This window comes from Panulirus ornatus, chromosome 20, assembly GCF_036320965.1.
Source record: "Panulirus ornatus isolate Po-2019 chromosome 20, ASM3632096v1, whole genome shotgun sequence".
NCBI classification, from domain to species: Eukaryota; Metazoa; Arthropoda; class Malacostraca; order Decapoda; family Palinuridae; genus Panulirus; species Panulirus ornatus.
In genome coordinates, this window is record NC_092243.1 from 55,240,533 (window position 1) to 55,254,105 (window position 13,573).

Sequence of the window (13,573 nt, forward strand, 5' to 3'; positions counted from 1 at the left end):
GAGGATGAGTGAGGAAAGATTGACCAAGAGGATATATGTGTCGGAGGTGGAGGGAACAAGGAGAAGAGGGAGACCAAATTGGAGGTGGAAAGATGGAGTGAAAAAGATTTTGTGTGATTGGGGCCTGAACATGCAGGAGGGTGAAAGGAGGGCAAGGAATAGAGTGAATTGGAGCGATGTGGTATACCGGGGTTGACGTGCTGTCAGTGGATTGAATCAAGGCATGTGAAGCGTGTGGGGTAAACCATGGAAAGCTGTGTAGGTATGTATATTTGCGTGTGTGGACGTATGTATATACATGTGTATGGGGGGGGGTTGGGCCATTTCTTTCGTCTGTTTCCTTGCGCTACCTCGCAAACGTGGGAGACAGCGACAAAGTATAATAAAAAAAAATAATAATATTTATATATATTTTTTTTTCATACTTTTCGCCATTTCCCGCGTTTGCGAGGTAGCGTTAAGAACAGAGGACTGGGCCTTAGAGGGAAAATCCTCACCTGGCCCCCTTCTCTGTTCCTTCTTTTGGAAAATTAAAAAAAATAACGAGAGGGGAGGATTTCCAGCCACCCGCTCCCTCCCCTTTTAGTCGCCTCCTACGACACGCAGGGAATACGTGGGAAGTATTCTTTCTCCCCTATCCCCAGGGATAATATATATATATACATTATTCATGACAGCTAAACATGCACTGTTTAGCTGTCATGAATAATGTATTGAAAGCAAAGCCTACCATCCATAGCTAAACTACACATATTACACCATGATTTACAATGAATGCTCCTATAGGAATATATATATATATACATATATATACATATACATATACATATATACATATATATAAGGAGAGATAGGTAGTATGTTTTAGGAAAGGAACCTGGATGTTTTGGCTCTGAGTGAAACGAAGCTCAAGGGTAAAGGGGAAGAGTGGTTTGGGAATGTCTGGGGAGTAAAGTCAGGGGTTAGTGAGAGGACAAGAGCAAGGGAAGGAGTAGCAATACTCCTGAAACAGGAGTTGTGGGAGTATGTGATAGAATGTAAGAAAGTAAATTCTCGATTAATATGGGTAAAACTGAAAGTTGATGGAGAGAGGTGGGTGATTATTGGTGCATATGCACCCGGGCATGAGAAGAAAGATCATGAGAGGCAGATGTTTTGGGAGCAGCTGAATGAGTGTGTTAGTGGTTTTGATGCACGAGACCGGGTTATAGTGATGGGTGATTTGAATGCAAAGGTGAGTAATGTGGCAGTTGAGGGAATAATTGGTATACATGGGGTGTTCAGTGTTGTAAATGGAAATGGTGAAGAGCTTGTAAATTTATGTGCTGAAAAAGGACTGATGATTGGGAATACCTGGTTTAAAAAGCGAGATATACATAAGTATACTTATGTAAGTAGGAGAGATGGCCAGAGAGCGTTATTGGATTACGTGTTAATTGACAGGCGTGCGAAAGAAAGACTTTTGGATGTTAATGTGCTGAGAGGTGCAACTGGAGGGATGTCTGATCATTATCTTGTGGAGGCTAAGGTGAAGATTTGTATGGGTTTTCAGAAAAGAAGAGTGAATGTTGGGGTGAAGAGGGTGGTGAGAGTAAGTGAGCTTGGGAAGGAGACCTGTGTGAGGAAGTACCAGGAGAGACTGAGTACAGAATGGAAAAAGGTGAGAACAATGGAAGTAAGGGGAGTGGGGGAGGAATGGGATGTATTTAGGGAATCAGTGATGGATTGTGCAAAAGATGCTTGTGGCATGAGAAGAGTGGGAGGTGGGTTGATTAGAAAGGGTAGTGAGTGGTGGGATGAAGAAGTAAGAGTATTAGTGAAAGAGAAGAGAGAGGCATTTGGACGATTTTTGCAGGGAAAAAATGCAATTGAGTGGGAGATGTATAAAAGAAAGAGACAGGAGGTCAAGAGAAAGGTGCAAGAGGTGAAAAAAAGGGCAAATGAGAGTTGGGGTGAGAGAGTATCATTAAATTTTAGGGAGAATAAAAAGATGTTCTGGAAGGAGGTAAATAAAGTGCGTAAGACAAGGGAACAAATGGGAACTTCAGTGAAGGGCGCAAATGGGGAGGTGATAACAAGTAGTGGTGATGTGAGGAGATGGAGTGAGTATTTTGAAGGTTTGTTGAATGTGTTTGATGATAGAGTGGCAGATATAGGGTGTTTTGGTCGAGGTGGTGTGCAAAGTGAGAGGGTTAGGGAAAATGATTTGGTAAACAGAGAAGAGGTAGTGAAAGCTTTGCGGAAGATGAAAGCCGGCAAGGCAGCAGGTTTGGATGGTATTGCAGTGGAATTTATTAAAAAAGGGGGTGACTGTATTGTTGACTGGTTGGTAAGGTTATTTAATGTATGTATGACTCATGGTGAGGTGCCTGAGGATTGGCGGAATGCGTGCATAGTGCCATTGTACAAAGGCAAAGGGGATAAGAGTGAGTGCTCAAATTACAGAGGTATAAGTTTGTTGAGTATTCCTGGTAAATTATATGGGAGGGTATTGATTGAGAGGGTGAAGGCATGTACAGAGCATCAGATTGGGGAAGAGCAGTGTGGTTTCAGAAGTGGTAGAGGATGTGTGGATCAGGTGTTTGCTTTGAAGAATGTATGTGAGAAATACTTAGAAAAGTAAATGGATTTGTATGTAGCATTTGTGGATCTGGAGAAGGCATATGATAGAGTTGATAGAGATGCTCTGTGGAAGGTATTAAGAATATATGGTGTGGGAGGCAAGTTGTTTGAAGCAGTGAAAAGTTTTTATCGAGGATGTAAGGCATGTGTACGTGTAGGAAGAGAGGAAAGTGATTGGTTCTCAGTGAATGTAGGTTTGCGTCAGGGGTGTGTGATGTCTCCATGGTTGTTTAATTTGTTTATGGATGGGGTTGTTAGGGAGGTAAATGCAAGAGTTTTGGAAAGAGGGGCAAGTATGAAGTCTGTTGGGGATGAGAGAGCTTGGGAAGTGAGTCAGTTGTTGTTCGCTGATGATACAGCGCTGGTGGCTGATTCATGTGAGAAACTGCAGAAGCTGGTGACTGAGTTTGGTAAAGTGTGTGGAAGGAGAAAGTTAAGAGCAAATGTGAATAAGAGCAAGGTTATTAGGTACAGTAGGGTTGAGGGTCAAGTCTATTGGGAGGTGAGTTTGAATGGAGAAAAACTGGAGGAAGTGAAGTGTTTTAGATATCTGGGAGTGGATCTGGCAGCGGATGGAACCATGGGAGCGGAAGTGGATCACAGGGTAGGGGAGGGGGCGAAAATTCTGGGGGCCTTGAAGAATGTGTGGAAGTCGAGAACATTATCTCGGAAAGCAAAAATGGGTATGTTTGAAGGAATAGTGGTTGCAACAATGTTGTATGGTTGCGAGGCGTGGGCTATGGATAGAGTTGTGCGCAGGAGGATGGATGTGCTGGAAATGAGATGTTTGAGGACAATGTGTGGTGTGAGGTGGTTTGATCGAGTGAGTAACGTAAGGGTAAGAGAAATGTGTGGAAATAAAAAGAGCGTGGTTGAGAGAGCAGAAGAGGGTGTTTTGAAGTGGTTTGGGCACATGGAGAGAATGAGTGAGGAAAGATTGACCAAGAGGATATATGTGTCGGAGGTGGAGGGAACGAGGAGAAGAGTGAGACCAAATTGGAGGTGGAAAGATGGAGTGAAAAAGATTTTGTGTGATCGGGGCCTGAACATGCAGGAGGGTGAAAGGAGGGCAAGGAATAGAGTGAATTGGAGCGATGTGGTATACCGGGGTTGACGTGCTGTCAGTGGATTGAATCAAGGCATGTGAAGCGTCTGGGGTAAACCATGGAAAGCTGTGTAGGTATGTATATTTGCGTGTGTGGACGTATGTATATACATGTGTATGGGGGGGGTTGGGCCATTTCTTTCGTCTGTTTCCTTGTGCTACCTCGCAAACGCGGGAGACAGCGACAAAGTATAATAAAGAAAAATATAAATATGTATATATATATATATATATTCCTATGAATCCACGGGAAAATGAAACACGATAAGTTCCCATTTTCCCCGTGGACTCATAGGAATATCTTGATCACGCGCATAATTGTGATAATTTCCAATATGTATATATATGGTAAATTGATTGTATTGATGTGGTATTAAGAGAGAGCATTCCGTCAATGGATCACACTGGGCTTAGGAGCATTCATTGTAAATCATGGTGTAATATGTGTAGTTTAGCTGTGGATGGTAGGCTTTGCTTTCAATACATTATTCATGACAGCTAAACAGTGCATGTGTATGAATGAAACCATGACTTGTTTGCTCCTGACACTATCTTGGAAAGGCAGGAAAGCCTTTTTGGTATAAGAAATGTAATTATAATTACATTTTGATTACAGGATGCTGGTTTGAGCACCCAGTTCAATGAACATCTGGGCTATATACTGACTCCTGCATTGTGGTCTTATGAGAGAGAAGCTGTAAATGGTGGTGATAACATGGAAAGCAGAGGAGCAGAACTCTTTTCTGCTGCTCTAATGCATACTGTACCTGATGGACACACATTCAAGGCATTTCCCTTCCACTTCACCCATCGTTCCCCTCGTCGTGCTTTCAACACAATATTAAAGTAAGAATCATTTTGTCCATGATAAAGATTTATCTTTCTTTTTATTCCACACCCAGACATGTGAATCCTGCAATAGAACTGTATTACTTTGTATCAGAACCTGACTAACCCAGCAGCAGCTCTGCCATCTCTATTGAGAAACCCATCTCTCTAACATTCATAGAAATTTAAGAAAATTCTTACACATAGCCATCTTTTGCTGAATGCATATAGTCTTTAACATAGTGAGTTTCCTTTTTATTAGTTGTCATTCATTTACTTTCTGGTTGTCTTTCCTAATCTTTTACAGGCCACATTCATCAGAAATAAGTAGACAGTTCAGCTCAGTTTCCCTGTTTACCTGTTTAAGCATAGTTTAGACATTTTCCTTGTTCATTACCTTGGCACTGACCTTCTTCCAGTGACTTAGTGAACATTTCATGTGTCCTGTCAAGCATATCAGAAACACTTCCTCAGAATAACTAGAGAAATTTCATGAGGATTGTGAACCTTATAAGACTCAAAGCTGCTTAGTAGTCTCTTATTTCTCTTCCAGTAATTTCAGTGATTTCCAGGAACTTTTCCCAATCCATCTCACTAGTGTTGGGGTTACATTGTTTTCCGGTGTTCAAACTCCTCTGTATTTGTCTTTCAGCTCCTCGTGTTGTATATCTCTACTACATCCTCTGTAACTCTTTCCTGTGAACTCCCTATCCTGATTAGACACTAACTGATAATTTACTCCAGATAAATTTATGGAAAAGTTTTGGATTATGTTCTGCCTTGTCCATAATATTTCTCTGAAAGTTTCTCTGTTCCTGCATTCTTATTCTTCCTATGTACATTCCATGTTTTTTTGTACTTAAGTGCTAGCTAGTTGTAATGGAGCATGTAGCTCCTTTATAGTTTATTATTAAGCTCATCATCAATACTACTATGGCAGACTCAGTTGAGAAACTGTAAAAGCTGTTTTCTAAGTATGGGAGAGTGTCCATAATATTCCTCTGAAAGTTTCTGTTCCTCCATTTCTATTCTCCTTATATACATTCCATACTTTTTTTGTACCTCTTAAGTGCCAGCTGGTTGTAATGCTGCACGTAGCTCCTTTATAGTTTATTATTAAGTTCATCATTAATACCACTGTGGTAGAGTCAATTAAGAAACTGTAGAAGCTGTTTTCTGAGTATGGGAGAGCATGAGAAAGAAGGAAGTTGAGTTTTGATGTATATGAAAGTAAGGTTATGAGATGACAAAGGTCATAGCAGCAGGTGGGTGGGGGGGCAAAGGTCTTGGATGATTTGAGAGAGAAGTCACTGTCCATGAGGGAAAGATGGCTATGTTTGATGGTATAGTAGTCCCTTCAGTATGAACCATGAGCTGTAGATACAAAAGAAATGAAAAGGGTAGACGTGTTTCAAATTAGATGCTTAAGGACAATGTATGATGTGAGGAGGGGTGATCACATAAGGAATGATACTGAAAGAGATGTGTGTTAGTAAGCAGAGTACGATTGAGAGAACTGAACAAGCTTGGCTGAAATGGTTAAGACATAAGGAAAGGATGAGTGAAGAGTGATCATTATGATGTACAGTATTTGTCAGAGGTGGAGGGAGCAAGGGAAAGGAGAGACTGAGAAGGAGATGGAAAGATGAAGTGAAAGAGACTGAATTATCAGGGCCTGAACATTCAGGAGGGTAAGAGGTGTACACAGGGCAATGTGCTGTCAGTGAGCTACACCAGGTCATATGAAGTGGTCATAGGAAACCACAAAAATGTCTTTGCGGCTTCATTCTGGGTAGGGGCCTCTGTTTTTGCTGCATTATATATGGTAAATAGAGATTGGTTGTGAACAAAAGAGGTTGTTCTTTGTCTTTTCCTGGAGCTACCTTCCTATGCATGAAACAGCAATGAATTATGAGGAAAAAAGTATATCCATCTATCTGTTTAATCCATCTATCTGTTTATCCATCTATCTATGTATCTATCTTTGATGCCCACTTCCTCGAAAAGTCCCTTCAAGGGGTAGCCACAGCAAAAGAGTTTCCACTGATACCTGTCCTTACATGCCTCCCTCACATACACCATTTCATGGAGTCTTCCACCTTATCTCTCCCTCCATTATTCCTCCTCCCTATTTGCCCAGGTGGTCTTCCTCTTACACCAACCCCTTTAATTGTACTATCATACACTCTTCATGTAAACTCCCAATCTTGCATTCTTTCCACTTGCCCAGATCACCTCTTGAAGTATTATGTTTCACCCATTCTACCACTCCACTGTTCATTCCTTTTGCATTCTCTGTCATACCACATCTCACATACACCCTTTCATTTCTTCTTTCATTTCATCTAGTCACACCACATGCTCTTCTCAGATAGCTCATTTCCACAGCCTGGATTCTTGACATATGTGACTCATTCCATGTCCATTATATGGCTATATAGATCAGGGTTGGGAGGACTATGCTGTCCTTTAATCCTCTCTTCACTTCCATATTTACACCTCTATCCTTCATTATTCCGCTAAGGGACCCAGTGACTTTTCTACCCTGTATTGCACTCTCTCTTATCTCTCCTTCCATATTACCAAACTTACCCAAGATAGCTCCTAGATACTTAAATTCTCTTAATAACTCCAGTCTTTCTTCCCCATATCCAAAGCACAGTTTAATACAATTTCTTCTTTCATCCTATACAGTTTTACAAAATCTATACTTTCACTCTGTTTCCTTTCAAACACCATTACTTTTACTTTTAAGTGCATGTACCTTCAAGTCTACACTTACACACTTCATAAAACTTACAACCTTCTGCAACTCCTCTTTGCTCTCAGCAAACAAATCAGTATCATCCACAAACAAGCTTGCCACAATCCACCATATTTCTTTGCCACACTCTATCTCTACATCCCTTTTCCACTGATTTGCTTTCATCTTTCTTATCACTCCATTCATATATGTATGTTAGGTAGAGAGTGGTGAGAGTACATGAGCTTGGAAAGATTTGTGTGAGGAAGTACCAGGAGAGATTGAGTGTAGAATGGCAACAGGTGAGAGCAAATGACATGAGAGGAGTGGGGGAGGAATGGGATGTATTTTGGGAAGCAGTGAAAGCTAGCACAAAAGATGCATATGGCATGAGAAAGGTGGGAGGTGGGCAGATTAGAAAGGGTAATGAGTGGTGGGATGAAGAAGTAAGGTTGTTAGTGAAAGAGAAGAGAGAGGCATTTGGACAATTTTTGCAGGGAAGTAGTGCAAATGACTGGGAGATATATAAAAGAAAGTGGCAGGAGGTCGAGAAAGTTGCAAGAGGTAAAAACAAGGGCAAATGAGAGTTAGGGTGAGAGAGTATCATTAAATTTTAGGGAGAATAAAAAGATGTTTTGGAAGGAGGTAAATAGCATGCGTAAGACAAGGGAGCAGATGGGAACATCGGTGAAGGGAGCATATGGGGAGGTAATAAAAAGTAGTGATGAAGTAAGAAGGAGATGGATCGAGTATTTTGAAGAGTTATCGAATGTGTTTGATGATAGAGTGGCTAATATAATGTGTTTTGGTCCGGATGGTGTGCAAAGTGAAATGGTCAGGGACAATTGCTTGGTTATCACAGAAGAGGTAGTGAAAACTTTGCAGAAGATGAAAGCCAGTAAGGTGGCTGGTTTAGATGGTATTGCAGTAGAATTTATTAAAGAAGGGAGTGACTGCATTGTTGACTGGTCGGTAGGGATATTCACTGTATGTATGGATCATGGTGAAGTGCCTGAGGATTGGTGGAATGCATGCATAGTGCCATTGTACAAAGGCAAAGAGGATAAAGGTGAGTGTTCAAATTACAGAGGTATAAATTTTTTGAGAATTCCTGGGAAATTATATGGGGGGATATTGATTGAGAAGGTAAAGGCATGTACAGAGTATCAGATTGGGAAGAGCAATGTGGCTTCAGAAGTGGTAGAGGATGTGTGGATCAGGTGTTTGCCTTGAAGAATGTATGTGAGAAATACTTAGAAAAATAGATGGATTTGTATGTAGTATTTGTGGACCTGGAGAAGGCATATGATAGGGTTGATAGAGATGCTTTGTGGAAGGTTTTAAGAGTATATGGTATGGGAGGTAAGCTGCTAGAAGCAATGAAAAGTTTTTACCAAGGATGTAAGGCATGTGTATGAGTAGGAAGGGGAGAAAGTGATTGGTTCCCAGTGAATATCGGTTTGCAGCAGGGATGAGTGATGTCTCCATGGTTGTGTAATTTGTTTATGGATGAGGTGGTTAGGGAAGTGAATGCAAGAGTTATGGAGAGAGGGGCAAGTATGCAGTCTGTTATGGATGAAAAGGCTTGGGAAGTGAGTCAGTTGTTGTTCGCTGATGATACAGCGCTGGTGGCTGATTTGGGTGAGAGACTGCAGAGGTTGGTGACTGAGTTTGGTATAGTGTGTGAAAGGAGAAAGTTAAGAGTAAATGTGAGTAAGAGCAAGGTTATTAGGTTCATTAGGGTTGAAGGTCAAGATGATTGGGAGGTAAGTTTGAATGGAGAAATGTTGGAGGAAGTGAAGTGTTTTAGATATCTGAGAGTAGACTTAGCAGTGGATGGAACCATGGAAGCGGAAGCAGCATCCCCCCCTGCAGCAACATAGCGCCAGGAAATGACAACAAAGGCCACATTTGTTGACACTCAGTCTCTATCTATCATGTATGATGCACCAAAACCACAACTCCCTTTCCACATCCAGGCCCCACAAAACTATCTGTTGTTTACCCCGGATGCTTCACATGCCCTAGTTCAAACCATTGACAGCATGTCCACCCCGGTATTGTACATCCTTCCAATTTACACTATTCCTTGCATGCCTTTCACCCTCCTGCATGTTCAGGCCCTGATCACTCAAAATCTTTTTCACTCCATCCTTCCACCTCCAATTTGGTCTCCCTCTTCTCCTCATTCCCTCCACCTCTGACACATATATCCTTATTGTCAATCTTTCCTCACTCGTTCTCTCCATGTGACCAAACCATTTCAGTACAACCTCTTCTGCTCTCTCAACAACACTCTTTTTATTACCACACATCTCTCTTACCCTTTCATTACTTACTCGATCAAACCACCTCACACCACATCTCATTTCCAACACATCATCCTTCCTCCGCACAACCCTAACTATATCCCACGCCTCGCAACTATATAGCATTGTTGGAACCACTTTTCCTTCAAACATACCCATTTTTGCTTTCCGAGATAATGTTCTCGCCTTCCACACATTTTTCAACTCTCCCAGAACTTTTGCCCCTCCGCCACCCTCTGACTCACTTTGGCTTCCATCTTCTGCTGAATCCACTCCAAGATATCTAAAACACTTAACTTCCTCCAGTTTTTCTCCATTCAAACTTACCTCCCAATTGACTTGTCCCTCAACCCTACTGTACCTAATAACCTTGCTCTTATTCACATTTACTCTCAGCTTTCTTCTTTCACACACTTTACCACACTCAGTCACCAGCTTCTGCAGTCTCTCACCTGAATCAGCCACCAGCGCTGTATCATCATCGAACAACAACTGACTCACTTCCCAAGCCCTCTCATCCACAACAGACTGCATACTTGCCCCTCTCTCCAAACTCTTGCATTTACCTCCCTAACAACCCCATCCATAAACAAATTAAACAACCGTGGAGACATCATGCATCCCTGCTGCAAACCAACATTCACTGAGAACCAATCACTTTCCTCTCTTCCTACTTGTACACATGCCTTACATCCTCGATAAAAACTTTTCACTGATTCCAACAACTTAACGCCCACACCATATACTCTTAATACCTTCCACAGAGCATCTCTATCAACTCTAGCATATTACTTCTGATCCATAAATGCTACATACAAATCCATACAAATCCAAGTATTTCTCACCTACATTCTTCAAAGCAACACCTGATCCACACATCCTCTACCACTTCTGAAACCACACTGCTCTTCCCCAATCTGATGTTCTGTACATGCCTTCACCCTCAATCAGTACCCTCCCATATAATTTCCCAGGAATACTCAACAAACTTATACCTCTTTAATTTGAACACTCTCCTTTATCCCCTTTGCCTTTGTACAATGGCACTATGCATGCATTCTGCCAATACTCAGGTACTTCACCTTGAGCCATACATACATTGAATATCCTCACCAACCAGTCAACAACACAGTCACCCCCTTTTTTAATCAATTCCACTGCAATACCATCCAAACCCACCGCCTTGCCAGCTTTCATCTTCCGCAAAGCTTTCACTACCTCTTCTCTGTTTACCAAATCATTTTCCCCGACCCTCTCACTTTGCACACCACCTTGAACAAAATACTCTATGTCTGCCACTCTATCATCTAACACATTCAATAAGCCTTCAAAATACTCACTCCATCTCGTTCTCACATCACCACTACTTGTTATTACCTCCCCTTCAGCCCCCCTCACCGATGTTCCCATTTGTTCTCTTGTCTTACACACTTTATTTACCTCCTTCCAAAACATCTTTTTATTCTCCCTAAAAGTTAATGATACTTTCTCACCCAAACTCTCATTTGCCCTCTTTTTCACCTCTTGCACCTTTCTCTTGACTTCTTGCCTCTTTCTTTTATACATCTCCCAGTCATTTGCACTATTTCCCTGCAAAAAATTGTCCAAATGCCTCTCTCTTCTCTTTCACTAATAATCTTACTTCTTCATCCCACCACTCACTACCCTTTCTAATCTGCCCACCTCTCACGCTTCTCATGCCACAAACATCTTTTGTGCAAGCCATCACTTCTTCCCTAAATACATCCCATTCCTCCCCCACTCCCCTTACCTCCTATGTTTTTACCTTTTCCCATTCTGCACTCAGTCTCTCCTGGTTCTTCCTCACACAAATCTCCTTCCCAAGCTCAGTTACTTTCACCACTCTCTTCACCCCAACATTCTCTTTTCTTTTCTGAAAACCTTGGTAAATCTTCATCTTTGCCTCCATAAGTTAATGATCAAACATCCCTCCAGTTGCACCTCTCAGCACATTAACATCCAAAAGTCTCTCTTTCACACACCTTTCAATTATCACGTAATCCAATAACGCTATCTGGCCATCTCTCCTGCTTACATACATATACTTATGTATATTTCTCTTTTTAAACCAGGTATTCCCAATCACTAGTCCTTTTTCAGCTCACAAATCTACAAGCTCCTCACCATTTCCATTTACAACACTGAACACCCCATATACACCGATTATTCCCTCAACTGCCACATTACTCACCTTTGCATTCAAGTCTCCCATCACTATAATCCGGTCTCGTGCATCAAAATTGCTAACACACTTACTCAGCTGCTCCCAAAACACTTGCCTCTTATGATCTTTCTCCTCATGCCCAGGTGCATAGGCACCAATAATCACCCATCTCTCTCCATTCACTTTCAGTTTTACCCATATCAATGTAGAGTTTACTTTCACTTTATCACATACTCCCACAACTCCTGCTTCAGGAGTAGTGCTACTCCTTCCTTAGCTCGTGTGCTCTCCCAAAACATTCCCAAACCACTCTTCCCCTTTACCCTTGAGCTTCATTTCACTCAGAGCCAAAACATCCAGATTCCTTTCCTCAAACATACTACCTGTCTCTCCTTTTTTCTCATCTTGGTTACATCCACACACATTTAGACACCCTAATCTGTATGTGTATATATGCATATGTCTGTGTATGTATATGTTTGTATACATTGAAATGTGTGTGGGCGTTTATGTATATACATGTTTATGTGGGTGGGTTGGGCCATCCCTCGTTTGTTTCCTTGCGCCACCTCGCTGATGCAGGAGATGGTGATTAAGTATAATAAATATATGAATAGATATGTGTATGTGATGTCACACAGCCCTGCCTCACACTTAGATGCATCCCAATACTTTAACTCAACTCTCCATCCACTCTTACACAAGTATTTGCTTCTCTATAGAAGGTTTCACAACATCCAACAGTTGTTCCCCTGCACCACGTGTCCTTAACGCATCCCATAAAGCATTCCTCTCAACTTTTGTCATATACTTTTTCCAGATCCATAAAAGCTGCATCACTCTTGTAACTCAGATTTTTTTACTCTAATTATCTAGGATTTAACAAATTAAGTTGTTCACAATAACTTTCATTTTTTCATTTCAGTTCAAGCATTGGCCGAGAAATAGTAGAGTGCCGAGGAGACAGAGTGACTTTAGCCATACGATCAGTAACAGTTTGTTATCCTGAGCATGTGTTTGTGACATGGCTTATGGTTGCGTGTTCCTATAGACCTGTAGGATGATATTTGATAAATGATTTAGCTGAATGTTTTGCTTAATATAAAAAAATTAGGTATGAAGTTTTTGAAAGGGATTTTGTAATTGAATTAAATCACAGTTTTGAATATTGTAGTAAAATGATTTACCTGTGTTATGCATCATTATTTCTGTGTATCATCTGCAGTTTTGTATTGTAAAGAAATCCCTCATCAAATATATGTATAGAATATATGGTACTGTATCATACAACTTTGCAGAGTATAGAAAGCCAAAGCTTAAATGCTTTATTATGTAATAAAACTTATTTTGATATTACAGCAGTTATTTTGATTACCATTCCATAAATTCAAGTCATGATACTACATGATACTTTATACATAATATTAGGCTTGAAATTGCTCATTGCAATCTTTGGAATTCTGAGACAGTGAAAGCTAATAAATTTGGTGTTAAAGGACCTTTTTATAGAATTATAGGAAGTGTACAGTATCCCTTGAAAGTTTGAGGAATATGAAGCCTTTTGTTGTGTGGTTGGGTGTTCTCAGAATATACACATTTACCATAACTGGCTTAACTAGTACTTGACAACTCTCCCTGGTGATCCAATCACCACGGACTGAGAATTGTATGAGTGCCTCATGGGACCAGCTAGAGAGAGTACGTATGCCATGAGCTGCTGGCTTAAAAACCCCTTTTTTCTGTTTCATTCATCTTTTGTCCCACCGCCATCCACTCACACC

At 41.0% G+C, this 13,573-nt stretch overlaps 2 protein-coding genes across 7 annotated transcripts in view; both read left to right on the forward strand.

Annotated features, from left to right (window-relative positions):
- The window catches only part of LOC139756018 (centrosomal protein of 76 kDa-like), a 91,152-nt gene extending 78,004 nt beyond the window's left edge, over positions 1-13,148 (forward strand). For 5 of the 6 annotated variants that reach the window (XM_071674961.1, XM_071674962.1, XM_071674959.1 and 2 more), the window contains 2 exons: positions 4,344-4,573; positions 12,718-13,148. In XM_071674961.1, the coding sequence (XP_071531062.1) occupies positions 4,344-4,573; positions 12,718-12,856 (369 nt within the window). In that variant the 3' untranslated portion in view covers positions 12,857-13,148. The remainder of the gene's footprint in view (positions 1-4,343; positions 4,574-12,717) is intronic. The other variant, XM_071674964.1, reaches the window with a different exon arrangement.
- The window catches only part of LOC139756016 (ryanodine receptor-like), a 494,517-nt gene that overhangs the window by 8,314 nt on the left and 472,630 nt on the right, over positions 1-13,573 (forward strand).